The following is a 19,219-nucleotide window of genomic DNA, read 5'->3' on the forward strand; positions in this document are numbered from 1 at the left end:
AACGTTTGATTTTCACACAGGACCAAAAGGCATGGATAAACGAATGGGGTTGCTGGAGACATTTAGGGCACAAAGGAGAGTCCGTATAACCCGAATAATATAACTGACTTTTCGTAAAATAGCCCCGATGAAGTACCCTAAATTGACACTCACGGAGATCTGCATTAACAGACATTCCCGGGATTCTTGTAATCAAGGAAGGGATATCCAAAGCTTCCCGAGCTATCCCCAGATCTTGACACCAACGAGCGTGTAATACGGCACAATCAGTCGGTCCCAACAAACGATGGAAATCCTTATAAAGACCCGAAACCGTAAACCCAGCCTCCAAATATGGATCCAGAAGTGCCGCAAATCTGTCCTCAATAGGAAATGCCAAAGCGGCTCGAGGGAGAGATCGAATATAATGATGAAGTTGCCGAAACGCAAGAAAGTCTCCCACAGCAAAAACACCAGACCGGACCAGAGCATCCCAGGACATTAAAGAACCATCAGCCTGGAGAACATGGGCAAGCAATGTAAAATCCCGGGACGCCAGCTTACGAAAACTAGCATTCTCCATGCCGGGGCTGAATTGCAGATTCCCCTGAATAGGTAAGTATCTAGTAATCGAGGGAGTACCATTCCATGAGTCCAACACATAAGACCAGATGATGCGTAGAGAGTGCAACAACAAACTTCCCCAAAGTGGCACTGGTAAGGCAGAATGAGGCGTCTGCACCAAGGACAGAATATGCCAAGGGGCAAAAAATTCCTTCTCATAGGATTTCGGAGTAAAATCCTGGCGATCTGAAAGCCACTCCCCCAGATAACGCATCAAACAGGCAGCATTGTATAACCGAAAATGCGGTAACCCCATTTCCCCACCTTCCCACGCGCCAAACAGGTAACGCAACGCCACCCGTGGTCGTCGTCCCCCCCAACAGAATCGAGAAAGCATAGAATGTAATTTAGCAATATCCTGTTTCAAAAGCCATAAAGGGAGTAATTGCAAAGTATAAAGCCATTTAGGAAAAAGGACCAAATTAAACAAATGGATTCTGCCCGACAAGGACAGAGGAAGAGGAGACCAACGAGCAAAACACTCAGCCAAAGAACATAACAAAGAATCAATGTTGACGCGATATAACGCTGAAGTACGAGGCGTCAACAAGATCCCTAAATAACAAAACGAAGAGGAAGCCCATTGAAGAGGAAAGGGCCCAGGCCAAGAGTCCCGCAAAGGCGAGGACGTGGCCAACACAAGAGATTTGTCAAGATTAAGCTTAAAACCAGAATAATCTCCATATTCTTGAAAAGTGGCCATCAGATTGGAAAGAGATACTATGGGATCCGAGATATGGACCAGGAGATCGTCCGCAAAAGCCGAGATCTAAAATTCGGAAGAAGCAATTCAAATACCCGAAATAGCTCCATTAAGCTGAATATCACGGATCAAAGGATCCAACGACAGAGCAAAGAGCAATGGGGAAAGGGGGCAGCCCTGACGCGTGCCACGACATATGGGGAATGAAGGAGAACAAAGTCCATTGGCCCAAACAAAGGCTGTAGGAGAATGATAAAGCACCCGAACCGCATCCTGAAAAAAACCCGTTATGCCATACCGAGTTAAAACCTCAAATAAAAAGTTCCAAGAGACCCGATCGAAGGCCTTTTCAGCATCAAAGCTGACCAAAAGGGAAGATAGATGGGTCCTCTCCACAAATTCCAAAGAAGCCAATATGGATCTAATGTTTTTCACACTAGTGCGCCCCTGCACAAATCCCACCTGAGGGGAAGCAATCAAATCAGGAAGAACACAAGCCAATCGATTAGCCAAAACCTTGGCGAACAATTTGGCCTCCACATTCAGCAACGAAATAGGGCGGTAAGAAGAAGAAAGGGCAGCATCCTTATGGGGCTTCAATAGCACAACTATTTGAGCAGAAGTGAGAGAGTCCGGAAGGGTACCCCGCCTTTTCTTTTTTTTAATATTCTTTATTCATTTTATATTTACATCAAGTGTACAGAAAATAATAACAGATTAACTTATTACATCACTTGAAATACCACACATGTACCTTTTCTAATTCCGCTATAACTTTTTTGAGATAAGGCGACCAGAACTGCACACAGTATTCGAGGTGCGGCAGTACCATAGAGCGATACAAGGGCATTATAACATTTTCATCTTTGTTTTCTATTCCTTTCCTCATAATTCCTAACATTCTATTTGCTTTCTTAGCAGCCACTGTACATTGGAGCTGAGGGTTTCAATGTATCCTCAACAATGACACCTAGATCCTTTTTCTGGGCAGTGACTCCTCACACAGAACCCAGCATCACATAGCTATAGTTCAGGTTCCTCTTTCCCACATGCACCACTTTGCACTTGCTCACATTAAACGTCATCTGCCATTTTGACACCCAGTCTTCCAGTCTCACAAGGTCCTCTTGCAATTTTTCACAATCCTCTTGTGATTTAACAACTTTAAACAACTTTGTGTTATCAGCAAATTTAATTATCTCACTAGTTATTTCTATCTCTAGATCATTGATAAATATGTTAAAAAGCAGCGTTCTCAGCACAGACCCCTGGGGAACCCCACTATTTACCCTTCTCCATCGAGAATATTGACCATTTAAACCCACTCTTTGTTTTCTGTCTTCCAACCAATTCTCAATCCATAAAAGGACATTACCTCCTATCCTATGCTATTTCTTAAACCGTGCTTAAAAGTTAAATATTTTTCTTTTTAGGCTCCTTCTGATCTTCTAGAGCAGAGGTAGGCAATTCTGGTCCTCGAGAGCCGGAGCCAGGTCAGGTTTTCAGGATATCCACAATAAATATGCGTGAGATAGATTTGCATCTCAAGGAGGCAGTGCATGCAAATCCATCTCATACATATTCATGGTGGAGATCCTGAAAACCTGACCTGGCTCTGGCTCTCGAGGACCGGAATTGCCTACCCTTGTTCTAGAGTACAGACCACTGGATAACGACCTCTTTAAATTTAGAACCCCTTGCTGCACAAGCCGCAAAGGCACACGCCTCTGGCGCGCACTTAAGGAGCTTATCCTGCTCCTTAGTGCGCTCCTTTGTGTGCAAACTGAGGGCACAAATCAAGGGTGTTTCATCATGCTGTCGTTTTGGACAATTCTTTTCATACTATCTCTGGGCCAATTCCATCCTGACCATTTATCACTCCCCAGCTTTATGGCAGACAAATCTATCCCAGTCTTCTGGGGATGGCCGGAAGCCCTACTTTGGAGATCGGACCCTGAAACCAATTCCTCTCTCCAACCCCCTTCAGGTGCTCATCGACAACAACCTCCCTAGGCCTTCTGAATGTTCGTTCCATCAAAAGTAAACTTCACCTAGTTAGAGACCCGATTATTACGTGCTGGCTCAAAATATTATGCATTATGGAATCATGGTTAAGCGACGGTTAGGAAGCCTATCTTTCTCAGGCATGCCACTTGGGTATTGCCTATTTCCTACAAAATAGGCAAGACAGGAAGAGAGGAGGGTGTCGCAATTATATATGAATCTTCTTTAAGAATTAAACTCGAGAGTAACTCTCACAGTCAGCATCTCGACTCCCTGCATTTCTCGCTGTCAGCGTCCACCCCAATTGATTTCCTTCTCATATACTTTCCTCCACCCATTTCAAAAGACTATATTCCTTCTACAATCACTCTTACTTGACTTTTGTTCTTCATTCACTAATCAATTCAAAATCCATTTTGACGATCTCGGAAACCCTCACACATCAGACCTGCTAACTCTTACCTCTGACCTGTCCTTAACCCAACTATTCTCCGAGCCTACACATTCCTCTTGACATGGTTCTCCTCTCTAACACACTAGCTCAAGATGTTCAACTCTTCGGTATCTCTCAGCTCCCCTGGACCAACCATGCCTTTATCACATTTAACATATCTAGTCCCGTCCTCATTCCTAAGCCCTCTGCTCCGAATGTTAGCTTTAGGGACGTTAGAAAATTAAATTCTGCCAACCTATCAAGAGTCCCTTGATCTCCACTTTGAAGATTTTACTTCATTACCAATGGAAGAACAGACAAAGCAATGGGTAGATGCTACCCAGAAACTCATAAACATAGTAGCCCCATTACAGCGTAAAGTTTTTCTACGGAGAAAAAAAAAACTCAGTGGCTTATGCCAGAGCTATTCTTGCTCAGACGACAAGCTCGCTCCCTTGAAAGGTGTTGGCTTCACTGCTGCTCATCTTCAACTCTTACGGCCTCTTTTACAAAGCCACGCGGCAACAGCCCCGAAGCCCTTTAAATCTCTATGGGCTTCGGGGCCGTTAGCGCAGCACAGCTTTGTAAAAGAGGCCGTTAATCTCTATAAAGAAAAAGCATCATCTTACATAAAGATGATTCAGGAAAGCAAAAAATCATATTACAGCAAGAAAATTGCAGCTGCCAAAAATTCTGCACTATACACCATCACGAAAAATCTTACATCCAAGGGAAATAATGGCAAAATAGCATCTGCCCCAACCCCTCCAGCCCGAGATCTGGCAGATCACTTTATTTATAAAATTTCCTCTGTTTGTAACGGTCTTCTCTCTTCTAACACAACTCATCGTGATACTTTGCCAGAGAGGCCCAACTTTTAGCACCTTCGTCTCTTTCAACGCTCCTTCCCTGACTGAAATCCAAAGGACTATTCAAACTATAAAAATGTCAGTTAACCAATCTGATTCTCTGCCACCATTCTTACTTAAAAAATACTTCTCCATCTTTGGTCCTTTCATCCAAAGCCTGATATCAAGCAGCCTCTCCACTGGCACTATGCCAATCACTGGAAGATGGCTCACATTAGACCGATCATGAAGCAACCAAGAGTCAATCCTGATAACTTCTATCGCCCGATAGCAAGCATCCCCTTTTTGGCTAAACTAACTGAAAAGATTGTATTTAATCAACTGACACCTTTTTTCCCCCTGCAAACTAACGCTAAGCACCCTAACCAAACCGGCTTTAGACCACTCCACTCCACTGAGTTCTCTCTTCTAGATCTTATCACTACAATCAGAAACTTCTTGGATCAAAGGAAATTAGTACTTCTAATTTTGCTGGATTTAATGGCTGAGCTTGATACAATAGATTACTCAATCCTGTTGAATAGCCTAATATTTTTAGGTATTTCTGGGACCGCTCTGAAATGGTTCCAATCTTACTTCTCTGATAGGCAATATCACATCAAAGCCCTTCATGCAGAATTTTGGTGTTCCTCAAGGGTCCATTTTATCACCCATGCTGTTTAACCTTTTCCTTGTCCCTCTTCTGACAATTGCGCAATCTATCAGCTTTACAGTATTTGCCTACGCTGACAATATAAAGCTTCTCCATCCAAACCAATCACATAATCAGTTAACTATTCAGGAAATTAACCAAAAATTGAATCTTATCAGTAATTGGCTTTCTGAGAACCTACTTTCCTTAAATATCAGCAAATCAAAGGCCATGCTATTTCCAGCCAAAGGAAATGAAACCCTCATTTCCCCGATCTGCATCACATCAGCCCCGATCCAACTTGTATCCACAATTAAACTCTTAGGAGTAGTTTTGGACAACAAACTTTCCTTTAACATACACATCATTCTGTAGTTCGAAAATGTTTCTTTAAACTTAAAATGATCCGTTCTCTTACATCACTTCTGGATTCCAAATCTCTACTATTCTTGTTCACTCATTAGTCATTTCCAACTTAGCCTACTATAATTCATTCTATCAGGGAATTACACAAAAAGAAATCAGGAGACTTCAAATAATTCAAAATACTGCAAAAAAATTATCTTTAATGCTAAAATATTTGACCACGTAACACCGCTTCTGAAAAAGGCTCACTGGGTGCCCATTTCCCAAAAAACTACATTCAAAATCCTATTTCTCACATTCAAAGTGCGAACCAACCATTCTCCCGAGTTTATGGATAAACTTTTGAATCCATACGTAACCTCAAGAATGCTTAGATCATCACTACAATATCTTCTTACAATTCCCTCTGTTAGACAGTTATTCTATGACACAACCCGCAGTGTTTCAGTAGTAGTGCCTTCGCTTTGGAATTCTCTTCCAATAACTTTGAGGCAGGAAATAAACTCTAATAATTTCAAGTCCAACCTCAAAACTTTCCTTGTTAAATACGCGTATGAGGTTTAGACCCAGAGCTTAATCTTATCTAACCATGTGACTTTAGGTTTTATCCTCCCCCCTTCTATTTTTTTATTTTAGGCAATGTAATCCCACCCTCTTCCCTATTATGTCTCATGTAGTTTTCCTTTTAAAATATTTTAATCATGTATGTCTTATCCCTTTTTAATTTTCTTCAATTTTTAAAATTGTATTATGTAAACCGCTTAGGAAGGTCAAGCAGTATATCAAGACTTAATAAAACTTGAAAATAGTGCTTACCCCCAGGAACCGCAACTAAATTTAGGTGCAGTCATTTGCATCAACAAAAACAAAGCACAAATGTCTGTGCCTAAATTTAGGCATGGATGCCTTTATTCTTTTCAAAATCCTAGGAATTCTATAGTTCATTGGAGAATTCAGTATTTATTGATTAATCTCCCATATTTTCTATATTTGCCTTTATTCTTTAACACATGCATAACCCATCCATTTCTTTGCTCCCATTTTTGACCTGCACCTGAATTTGCACACATTAATTTGTAATTGATTCTAATTAGCACCAATTGCTTGTTAAAATGCCAATTATCAGTTCTGATTAGTTTTTCAATTACTCATCCCAGCGCCAGCCACGGCGGTAACAGCTCCGACGCTCATAGGAATTCTATGAGCATCAGAGCTGTTACTGCCGCGGCCGGCGCTAAAAACCATGCTACGGTTTTATAAAAAGGGGGGTTAAATTGTGTGTGCAATTTTTAGTGTTTTTTATAGAATTAGGGGGTCTGTCTCATATGAGGACCTGAGGCCCTAGTGTGGGAAAAGAGGGGGATAAGAAAGTCAGAGCAGCAGAAGAAAATGGGCACTTACCTGAACTGGCTTCAAGGAGAATGATTTTTCCAGTTTATTGGCCACTTGAAAAAACAACTGAAAATGGGACAAACAAGAAAAAAATTAATTAGGTTTTCTTCTTCCAGTATTTCATGGGAGTCACTTGTTTAGCAGTAATGTTTAAACCTTTGTAGCTAATCTAATATGGTCTTTTTTTCACTTAACCTAGTTGCAGCTCAAGGTGGATCACAAAAGAAGGAATTGGGCCAAAATCCCATTAGTTACATTACCACCAAAATAAACTCAGCTGGCTAAATCAACATATCAAATATGACCTATCTACTTAACAGATAAAGATCAAATAGACAAAATTTCACAAGACTCCTAAATGTGAAATAACATTTAGTTGCTCTTATGCTATGTGGTTGTATAAGGCTGGAAAAGGCTCAAGTTATGAAATCTACCTCATTCCTGCCCCATCTAAACATTCTAGAAGACAAAGGCTTAGATTCATTAACCTTCAGATCTGTGTCCGATCTGTGTGCGACAGGAGGAAGGCTGACCGATTCACCAACCATCTTCATGCAAATGGGAGTGATCGGAGGCAGGTCCCCAACCGACTGCATGGATCGGACTGAGTCAGGGAGAGCCCTGACAGTAGTGACAGGAGAAGCAGCCTCCTGTCACTGCTGTCAGGGCTTCTGCCAGCTTTTTTTTCCCCATTTTTTTTAATGGGCCGCAAAATATCAAGCCTATAAAAAAAAAAAAAGTAACAACTGATGAGAAAGCCTATAGTAATTATTTATTGAACTATAAAAAAAAAAGAAAAAAAGGCCTACCCCTACCCGACAAAGTGCCCCCGTGCCAAACATCCCCCCCCATGTGTGCCTGGCCTGGCTCACACACACCCCCGACCGGCTCGACACACACACACCCCGGTCCGGCCCACCCACGGCCCAGCCCGGCCCGACATTCCCCCTGTACCTAAAAGTTGGAAGCAGGAAGGGTGCTCAGTCCCTCCTGCTCCGTAGGCCTCCAGTGGTGGGAACAGGAGGAACCACAAAGTCCTCCTGCTCCTTCTAATTGGCCCTTCCCGATGCGAATGCGGGCCTTAGGCCCCGCCCCATTGCATCATGTGATGCACAAGGAGGAGCCTAAGGCCCTGACTGGCTCAGGTGCCTCGGGGTCCTCCCCCCTTGGGCTCTACCTCAAATTTCATATCAATTGGAAGCGCCTGCCCCATTTATCTGATAAACTTTATAAAAGAGAGACTTTCTGGAGGCGACCTTCATCAAAGAAGTGGAGATTGATCAGACAGAATCCCGTAGGTTTCACCTGCAGACATGTCATGGTAGCCCCTAGAAAAGCATGGTGAGAGCTCAGAGTTGTACTCTTCAGTGTCAGCCTTTGTAGATGTAGAACGTTGAGACAAGCACTGAGATTGATATCGAGGAGCATCGAGATGATGTTCTGTGCTCCCCAGATGAAAGCCTCCTTGACTTAGATGCTCGATGTCGTATTGTCCAAGATCAATGCCCCAATGGAGTTTGAGGAAAGTGCTGAGACTGAGTGTATCAATGCAGAAACTTGCATAGAGTGCAACTGTAACATCCCAATTAGTTTATTCTGCAAAAGCACTCTCAGCTGTTCTTGCAGAGATGGTGCCAGTACAGATAATGGCAAGGGTACAGAAGGTGCAGTCTATGTCGGTTGTCGAGGCATACCTCAGAGTAGACACCAATTATAAAGATGTTATTGACGCCGTCAGTACCAGCATTGATCAATGCTAAGCATTAGCGTCAAAGTCACAAGCCATAGTTGATCAAAGGTACATTAATGATGCTAGTGTTGGTACCAATATTGGCAAAGGAAATTATGAGGGCAGAGTGCAAGAACTGCATCAATGTTGAAGACCTAGGTACAGGACACACCAGTTATGTGGATCCTTGCCTGAAATGGTCCTGTGGCATGGAGTGCACCTCTTGAAGCCATTAGGCAGAAAAACCATGGACACAAGGTCAAAGGACTCACTGGTCTGGGGAGGATGAATAGAAAGTTTACCAAAAATGAGTCAACACTCCTGGCCTAAGAACAGGCTAAAAAGTACCAGTAGGCCCAAAATAAAAAATAATAAAAAACTGAAAATTTTGACATGAAAAGAAGAGTCTTAAACAACCTAGGCCAATCAGAGACTTAGGCCCTTCCCCGGCACATTCCAGGATGCACCGAGGAGGTGAAGGCCCGCCATTTTGAAGAGGCGGGCTTAATGATGGAGGGAGTAGGCATCCCTCCGGCCATCCTTCGTAAGGTAAGGGGGGAGGGGGACAGAGGCATGGAGGGGAGGGGCGTATGTATGGGGAGTGTTGCTTGATTTTGGTAGTGAGAGGGAGAAGGCATCTCTCCTGCTGACGTGGAGGAGGGGGGCTCGATTTCTGTGGTGGGAGTGAGTGGTGCAACACAACAGGAGAGAGTGGGCATCTCTCCTGCCAATCTTCAATTTGGATTTTTTATTATTATTTTAATTTTGGGAGGGAGGGAGGTCTGAGCTGTAAAACCTTACTTTCCTGTCAGTGCCTGAGTGCTGATTGGCAAGAACAGCTCAGACCTGTCGGTAAATGTTGGCCGCAAATGGGCACAACAAGGTTAGAGAATCACTCAGCGATTATAGAGAATCGCTGGGAGTGATCATTTTAATATTAATTACCTTGTTGTACTACATTTGCATGGCAGTATTGGAGACTGCTAGAAAACTCGGAAAAGACCTTGGTGAGACGTTTTGATAATCTGCCGCTAAAATACATGCATGCTAAACCGGCTGGAACTGGTTTAGCGAGCATGTTAAAGGCAGATTTTAGTTTTGAGAATCTGACCCTAAGTCCTGCTGATGGAAAAGTCTGTGTAGGAGGAGGCCTCCTTGTTGAGCTTAGGGCTCAATGTCTCAAGTTAAGTTTCAAGTTTATTGGTTTCCGTCTATCAAATATATCTAAACGGTTTACAATAAAATGCTATACAGTGGTACCTCGGTTTACGAGTGCACCGGTTTGCGAGTGTTTTGCAAGACGAGCAAAACATTTTCAAAATCGGTGCCTCGGAAACTGAGCATGGCTCGATTTAAGAGCACCCCCCCCCCCCCACAATCCGGCACCACCCCCCTGTGATCTGGCACCCCCCCTGCCTCGAACCGGCACCCCCCGCCACGATTGGGCACCCCTCCCCGCCACGATCCAACCCCCCGCCACGATTGGGCACCCCCCCCGCCACGATCCGATCCCCCCCAACACAATTGGGCACCCCCCCCGCCGCTTCTTACCCTCATCTGGGCACTCTTGAAGATCGGCCCTCGTCTGCTGGGCCTTGAGCATCTGAGCATGCTCAAGGCCCAGCAGACGAGGAGTCCGATCTTCTAGAGTTCCCAGATGAGGGTAAGAAGCAGCGGGGGGGTGCCCAATTGTGTCGGGGGGATGTCGGATCGTGTCCAGGGGGTGCCCAATCGTGTCGGGGGGTGCCCAATCATGTTGGAAGGGGTCGGATCGTGGCGGGGGGGATGCCGGTTCGAGGCAGGGGGGGTGCCGGATCGCAAGGGGGGGGGACGCATCAAAGCGAGTTTCCATTATTTCCTATGGGGAAACTCGCTTTGATAAACGAGCATTTTGGATTACGAGCATGCTCCTGGAACAGATTATACTCGTAATCCAAGGTACAACTGTATATATTTAAAAATAAAAACAGTATATAAAATGAATATTAAAAGGGATTCAAAAATAGTACATAAGTAACTGATATGACACCAAGAGGAAAGAGCGAAGGGAGTATGTAGTTACAATGAGATAAATATTAAAAAAAGGATAAGGGGAAGAGGGAACATGAGGTAAGGGGGGACAGAGAAAAAGAATAAAGTTAGACTCAAGAGTAAGGATGGGTGGGTCTCAAAGCAGGGGGCTGCCTCTTTCTTCAGTTTGGATAGAATACTGTAGAAAACGTTCGGATGACACCACTGGTGTGTCTAAAATTCTTGCAGCCTAATAGCTATGATAAAATACCAATGCGCAAAGCTCACATACCTAGATATAGACACATACACACTTTCTTACCTCAAGAGACTCCATGTCACTCTCCCTTATACTTGTAGGAAAACTGAAGATCTGCAAAAAGAACATCCCAGAAGAAGTTCTTAATTCATAAACTCATTCTCCAGACTATACATTTCCACAAGTATATTTGTGAAATACTGTATTTTTCGCTCCATTAGACGCACTTTTCCCCCCCAAAAAAGTGGGTGGAAATTAGGGTGCATCTTATGTAGCAAATACCCAAAGCGTGCCCCCCCCCCGTTACTTTATTCTAATGCGGCCCACCTCCCTTGCTGGACGCAGTGCACAAGGCAGGCCCTGGCCCTCTTGATCCTCCCTAACGCCTCCCTCCTCCCTGATGCCTCCCGTGTTACCTTTTTTAAAAAACTTCTTGCAGGAAGCAGCGCGGGACCAGGCAAGCAACCTGGTGTGCCACTACATGAGAGAATGGAAGAGGAGGCAGCCGGCAGTTCTCGGAGGAAGCGACGGGAACCAGGCAGCCAGTCTGGTGCGCCGCTCTCAGCGAGGCGCCGCATCCAGAAGTTAAAAAAAAAAAAAAAAAAAAGATACGTGCGGGAGGCGTCAGGGAGGAGGAAGAGGGACAGGGCCTGCCTGTCGCCTATCTGGGGGGTGAGGAGGAAGAGGCTGGGACCTGCCTGCTGCCTACCTGTGGGGTAGGGAGGGAGGAGGGAGAGGCTGGGACCTGCCTGCCTGCCCTGCCGAATTAAAAATAGGGAGTAGGGAGAAGCTGGTCCTGCCTGCTTGCTTGCCTGGGGGGTCTGCTGGGGAGGGGGAGGCCTGCCTGCCTGATACCAGTTTTTTTTCAGGGGTCCTTTTATAAAAAGTTAAATGGTATTCTTACAAAGTTTGTTTGGCTTGGTAAAATGCCTAGAATTGCTTTAGTACCTCTACAAAAATCAATTGTGGAGGGGGGGGGGTAAATTTTCCAAACTTTTATAGGTATAATCAGGCCTATATTTTATGCCAGGGTATGTATTGGGTCCTCCCAGAGCTCATGGAAAACACCCAAGATTGGTTGTATCTGGAATGGCGACTCATGTTTCCTTTACATTTATCTCATCTTCTCAGTATAAAAATGCCTAGAAAATATAAAGAGAATAGAATATTGATTGACACATGGAAAACATTACGTTTTGTTAGCAATTTATCACCTAACCCAATACATAAATCATTAAATCAATCTATCTGGCTAAACTCCAAGATCAAAATTGGCGGTTTTAAAATCGAACTTTAAATGATGTTATTTCCAATGGTAAACTGCTTGATTTTTCACAGTTGCAACATAAATATGGTCTAAACAAATCACAAAGTTTTAAATGGTTGCAGCTGAAGCAGGCTATTCAGGAGGGGTTCCCTGAATGGAAAATTTTCAATAGTCAGTATAGTCTGGAATTCTTGTGCTTTCAGGCGGATTTTTTAGGACACTAAGCCACACAGTGGTATAAATTGATATCTGGATATATGAATAAAAAACCAAAGACTGGTCTTAGAGACATTTGGAGCATTGAGATTAAGTATCAAATTTCTGCATCTCAATGGCCACGAATTTGGTCTTGGAGAATGAGATGTACAGTGTCTGCATCTATGAGACAAACTTGGTTCTTGTTGTTGCATAGAGCTTTTTGGACCCCAGTTAGGCTACAAAAGTTAGATAGCTCTAAGTCTAATAGAATTTGGCACTGTAATCTGGAAGCAGGGACTCTTGATCATTTAATATTTTTCTGCCCCTGCATCATGGCCTTTTGGAATTCAATTTGGTCTCAAATTAATTGTTTATTAGAAAACCATGTGACTCTTTTGTATGACACAATTTTATTTGGAACATCTATGAGAATAAAAAGTCAAATTTCATCAGATAATAACAAACTTTTATTAATAATGACAGGAGTTGCCATTCAGCATATCACCAGCAATTGGAAAGGTTACACCAGACAGCACAGTTACTTACCGTAACAGTTGTTATCCAGGGACAGCAGGCAGATATTCCCACATATGGGTGACGTCATCGACGGAGCCCCGCAGCGGACAGCCTCGAAAGCAAACTTGCTTGAAGATCTCGAACTTTCGAGTGCTGCACCGCGCCTGCGCGCGTGCCTTCCCGCCCGAACTAGGGGGCGCATCTCCTGAGAGGATCCTCAGTTCAGATACCTAGCCAAGAAGCCAACCAGGGGAGGTGGGAGGGTTGTGGGAATATCTGCCTGCTGTCCCTGGATAACAACTGTTACGGTAAGTAACTGTGCTTTATCCCAGGACAAGCAGGCAGCATATTCCCACATATGGGTGACCTCCAAGCTAAGTAAAAAGGGATGGAGGGAAGTTGGCAATTTACGAAAAAAGATTATGCAAAACAGATTGGCCAAAATGGCCATCCCTCCTGGATAAAGTATCCAGACAATAATGAGAGGTGAAAGTATGAACCGAGGACCAAGTGGCAGCCTTGCAGATTTCCTCAATAGGAGTCGATCGGAGGAAAGCTACAGATGCCGCCATAGCTCTAACTTTATGGCCCGTCACTCGACCTTGTAGAGGAAGACCAGCCTGAGCATAACAAAAAGAAATGCAAGCAGCCATCCAGTTGGAGATGGTACGCTTCGATATAGGACGACCCAACCTGTTTGGATCAAAGGATATGAAAAGTTGAGGAGACGTTCTGTGAATCTGAGTGCGTTGCAGGTAGAAAGCCAAAGCACGTTTACAGTCCAAGGTATGAAGAGCCGCCTCTCCTGGGTGAGAGTGAGGCTTTGGAAAAAATACAGGTAGAACAATAGACTGATTGATGTGAAATTCTGAAACGACTTTAGGCAAGAATTTAGGATGAGTACGGAGAACAACCTTGTCATGGTGAAAAACTGTGAAAGGTGGATCAGCCACTAGCGCTTGTAACTCACTGACACGACGAGCAGAAGTGAGAGCAATCAGGAACACAGCTTTCCAAGTGAGATACTTGAGATGAGCTTTGTCAAGTGGTTCAAAAGGAGATTTCATAAGTTGAGCTAAAACAACATTGAGATCCCAAACCACAGGAGGTGGTTTAAGAGGAGGATGTAGATTGAGAAGTCCTTTCATAAAACGAGAAATCATAGGATGTGCAGAAAGGGATTTGCCCTCCAAAGGCTGATGAAAAGCAGCTATAGCACTAAGATGGACTCGGATAGATGTAGTCTGAAGTCCAGATTGTGATAAATGAAGTAAATAGTCCAGAACTGATGTCAATGAAGCAGATCTGGGTGGTAAATTATGTGTAGAACACCAAGCAGAAAATCTTGTCCACTTTTGACCATAACATTGCCTAGTGGATGGTTTTCTGGAAGCAAGTAAAATATCTTGTACAGACGGAGAGAATTGAGAAAAGTCTGTTACAGAGAAAGGTACCAAGCTGTCAAATGTAGAGACTGTAGATTGGGATGAAGCAAAGATCCTTGATTCTGCGTGAGTAGAGAAGGAAATATTGGTAGAAGTAGGGGCTCCCTGGTGCTGAGTTGAAGTAGAAGGGAGAACCAAGGTTGCCTGGGCCACCGAGGAGCTATCAGAATCATGGTGGCCCGGTCTGATTTCAACTTGACTAGAGTCTTGAGAATCAGAGGAAACGGAGGAAAAGCATAAAGGAACTGATTCCTCCAGTCCAGTAGAAACGCATCCGCTTCGAGACGTTGAGGAGTATAGATGCGGGAGCAAAATTGAGGCAGTTTGAAGTTGAGAGGTGACGCAAACAGATCTATCTGTGGAGTCCCCCAACGAGCAAAAATTTGGCGAAGAGTAGGAGAATTGAGTGTCCATTCGTGAGGTTGTAGAAGACGACTCAATTTGTCCGCCAAATAGTTGTGTTGACCCTGAATGTAAACTGCTCTGAGGAAGATGTTGTGGAGAATCGCCCACTGCCACAATTTCAGAGCCTCTTGACAGAGGGAGTGAGATCCCGTCCCTCCCTGTTTGTTTACATAATACATGGCTACTTGGTTGTCGGTACGTACTAGAATCACCATGTCGTGAAGAAGATGCTGAAAAGCTTTGAGAGCATAGAATATCGCTCTGAGTTCCAACAGATTTATAGGACACCTCCGGTCTGCTTGGGTCCAGAGCCCTTGAGTGCAAAGACCGTCCACATGGGCTCCCCAGGCATACATTGACGAGTCGGTTGTGAGGACCTTCTGATGAGGAAGAGGGTAAAACATTAAACCTCTTGAAAGATTCAAAGAGAGCATCCACCAACGGAGAGACTTCTTTAATGAAGGAGTGATGGAAATTAGTCGAGTTGGTGGATCCACTGATTGTTGCCATTGAGATGCCAGTGTCCATTGAGGAATGCGAAGATGAAGCCTGGCAAAAGGAACTACATGAACTGTAGAGGCCATGTGACCGAGCAGAACCATCATTTTCCTTGCTGGAACAGTGGAAAGTTGGAAGAATTGTTGAGAAATTTGAAGGAGTGCATCCTGACGTGGTTGTGGAAGGTATGCTCTCAGTTTGATAGTGTCCAGAGTTGCTCCTATGAACTGGAGAGACTGAGAAGGAATCAGTTGAGATTTGGGAAAATTGATGTGAAATCCCAGACTTTGAAGAAAGAGAATAGTCTGTTGGGTCGCTACAATAACCCCTGAAAGAGAGGGAGCCTTGATGAGCCAGTCGTCTAGGTATGGAAATACTTGGAGACCCTGGTTGCGAAGAGCTGCAGCTACAACCACAAGGCATTTTGTGAAAACTCTGGGGGAAGAAGCCAGTCCGAAGGGGAGAACTTTGTACTGAAGATGAAGATTTCCTACTTGGAATCTGAGGTACTTGCGAAAAGCTGGATGAATGGGGATATGAGTATAGGCCTCTTTGAGATCGAGGGAGCACATCCAATCCCCTTGATCCATCAAGGAATATAGAGTTGGCAGAGTGAGCATTCGAAATTTCTCTTTGACTAGAAATTTGTTGAGAGCTCTGAGATCCAAAATCGGTCGCAAATCCCCCGTCTTTTTGGGAACTAGAAAATAACGGGAGTAGAATCCCGAGTTCCTTTGGGAGAGAGGAACTTCCTCCACAGCTCGCAGGAGAAGAAGAGCCCGAGCTTCTTGAAGAAGAAGAGGAAGATGCGACTGATTTGAAAGACACTCTCTTGGATGGCGATCTGGAGGCACCTGAAGGAGTCGAAGAGAGTATCCCTCTCTGATAATGGTAAGTACCCAGAGATCTGATGTTATGAGCTCCCATTGATGATAAAAATTGGACAGGCGACCCCCTATGGGGAGGGGAGAATTTGGAAACAGAGAAATTTGAATGCTCAAGTTGAGATTGTCAAAAAGACTGAGCAGGCTTAGTGTTAGCAGGGGTCTGTGACTTTTGTTGTCGTTGTTGTGGAGGAGGCCGACGAGCAGGAGGTCTAGAAAAAGCAGGAGTTGTTTTCTGTGGATAGCGACGTGGAGTTTGTTTGAAACCTCTAGTTGGTGCAGGTTTAGGTTTTGGACGGATGAGGGAAGCAAAAGAGCGCTCATGTTCTGAAAGACGCTTTGTAGCTGCCTCAATAGAGTCATCGAATAATTCATTTCCTTGACAAGGAAGATTAGCCAATCTATCCTGAAGGTTAGGATCCATGTCCACTATCCGTAACCATGCTAATCTACGCATGGCTACTGCAAATGCCGAGACTCTAGACGAGAGTTCAAAGGCATCATAGGAAGCTTGTAGCATGAATAGTCTCAATTGAGAAAGAGTCTTAAGGATATTCTTAAATTCTGATAGACGATTGGTGGAGACATCCGGGTAAAAGGAAGACAAAATCTTTAAAAAATGATTGAAATAGGACGTAAAAATGTAATTATAATTCAGAACTCTATTTGCCATCATAGAATTCTGGTATAAACGTCGACCAAATTTATCCATGGTACGGCCTTCCCTACCAGGAGGAACTGAAGCATAAATTTTGGAGGGATGTGCTTTCTTCAATGATGACTCTACCACTAGAGATTGATGAGAAAGTTGAGACTTTTCATATCCTTTAGATGGAACCGTTCTGTAACGAGATTCCAATTTAGATGGGATGGCAGTGATAGAATAAGGAGTCTCCATATTGCGAGTGAAGGTCTGCTGGAGAACAGGAGTCATAGGCAATCTGAGTGACTCTTTAGGAGGATGGGGAAGCTCCATATCCGCCAAGTACTCAGGAGTATATTTAGAGTCTGAATGAAGGTCTAGCTTGAGAGCTTGACCCATATCAAAAATAAATTTGGCAAAAGAAACTGATTTTGGGTCAGATGATTCTTCAGGAGAGCCACTGCGAGATTTATGTTGTACTGAGTAGGATGGAGAATTTTCTCTAGAGTATGTGGAAATGTCCGATTCCATACGCACAGTAGGAGAAGAAGCTGTACTGTGAAGTGGAGTAAGAGAATGTTTCCTCTTCAGACTCCTGGATGGAGAAGTACCCGGTGTACGTGGTACAGAATGAGTCGAGGTGTGTGGAGAACTGTCTCGACGAACTGGCTTCGATGGGGTTCTGGATCGAGAAGGGCTTCGAGTGGAGGCTCGATGGTGAGAACCCTGCTTCGCCTTCGAAGAACGAGACAAAGAAGCCTCGGTATCCAACGTCGAAGACTCCCTCCGAAGCTTGGAGGCCACATGTCTGGAATGCTTCGACCGATGCTTCGGAGGAGGTGAGCCCGGAGACGACTCCGATGAAGAAATGTTTTTCGGTGTCCGGGATCGGCTTCGGGAGACTGGAAGCTCCGGTTGAGTAACAGGCTGGTCAGCCCGAGGCAAGGTCGAGGACGGGACCAGTTGAGCCACCAAAGAATTAATCTGAGTGGTGAGGATAGATTTTAACATGTCCTCCAGCATCGGCACCGAGACAGAAGGTTCTGACCTCGTATGTGCAGCAGTACGCTCCGAAGAGGGCGACCTCGAAGGTGAGTATTCCCTTATCTTGGAGGTACGCTTTGAAAGTGGTCGTGCCGAGGACTCTGGTGGCTTCTTGGATACGGCACCTGAAAGGGAACTCGGAGACTTACCCCCCGTAGAAGGCTTCGTGGAAGACGTCGTCTTCGAGGCAACCGAAGTAGAAGAGGTCGAGGCCTTCGAGACCGAAACTCCAGCCGGAGTCTGGGTCGAGGCCTTCGAGACCACAGGTGTCGAGGTCGTCGGAGTCGAGGCCTTCGAGACCGGTGCAGCCGCCACGGTCGAGGCCGGCTCCGAAGATTGCTCCATACCGAAAAGTTGAAAAAATTGAGCACAACGCCGCCGAAAAGCTCGTGGAGTGAGGGTAAAGCAGCGATGACAATCTTCTGGGGAATGAGAGGAACCCAGGCACTGTAAACAACGGCAGTGGGGATCGGTGACCGAAATCACCCGATTACACTGTCGACAACGTTTAAACCCGGTAAGAGGCCGGGACATGGAAAAAATAAAGTCCGTGTCGAACGAAGGAGCCTAGGCCTAGGCCCAAAGCTCGACGGCCGAACTGAAAAGGAAAAAAGAATATACTTTTTTTTTTTTTTTTAAACACGAAAAATAAAAGAAGATAAAATTAACACAGCGACCGACTTTAAATTAAAAGAAACAGCCGCGGTGATGAGAAGGCAATGCTGCAGAGAAAGAAAACGTGTCTTCTTGTCTCCGCGGAAATAAACGAACTGAGGATCCTCTCAGGAGATGCGCCCCCTAGTTCGGGCGGGAAGGCACGCGCGCAGGCGCGGTGCAGCACTCGAAAGTTCGAGATCTTCAAGCAAGTTTGCTTTCGAGGCTGTCCGCTGCGGGGCTCCGTCGATGACGTCACCCATATGTGGGAATATCTGCCTGCTTGTCCTGGGATAATTAATTATACCTTTTGGTGAACTCACTCTGCCATATACGGTATATAAAATGGAAAGAATAATTGCCATACAAAAAGGGAACTATAATAATTTTAAAAAGATTTGGGGGCCATTGACAACATTTTAAATGACTAGACCCCGTTTTTGCACAAAAAGTATGTTATAAAAATGAAAAAGGGGGGATGTATAGTTATATTATTGGTTTTGCAGTATCTTTGAATATAATATATGTATAATATACTTGAATTATATTATTGGTGGAAGGGGAGGGTGGGGGAGGGACTTAAATCTATGTATTTATGATGATAATAGAAAAGATTTTCAAGTGATCTATATGAATCAATTGTTATATTATTGTACACTTGTTGTG

At 44.4% G+C, this 19,219-nt stretch overlaps 1 protein-coding gene across 5 annotated transcripts in view; it reads right to left on the reverse strand.

Moving 5' to 3' along the window:
* Positions 1 to 19,219, reverse strand: part of RNF112 (ring finger protein 112) — a 92,101-nt gene that overhangs the window by 45,151 nt on the left and 27,731 nt on the right. For all 5 annotated transcript variants that reach the window (XM_033944374.1, XM_033944370.1, XM_033944371.1 and 2 more), the window contains exons 6-7: positions 11,063 to 11,113; positions 7,011 to 7,067 (exon numbers count right to left, since the gene is read on the reverse strand). In XM_033944374.1, the coding sequence (XP_033800265.1) occupies positions 7,011 to 7,067; positions 11,063 to 11,113 (108 nt within the window). The remainder of the gene's footprint in view (positions 1 to 7,010; positions 7,068 to 11,062; positions 11,114 to 19,219) is intronic.

The sequence above is a fragment of the Geotrypetes seraphini genome, chromosome 5 (genome assembly GCF_902459505.1).
Source record: "Geotrypetes seraphini chromosome 5, aGeoSer1.1, whole genome shotgun sequence".
NCBI lineage: Eukaryota > Metazoa > Chordata > Amphibia > Gymnophiona > Dermophiidae > Geotrypetes > Geotrypetes seraphini.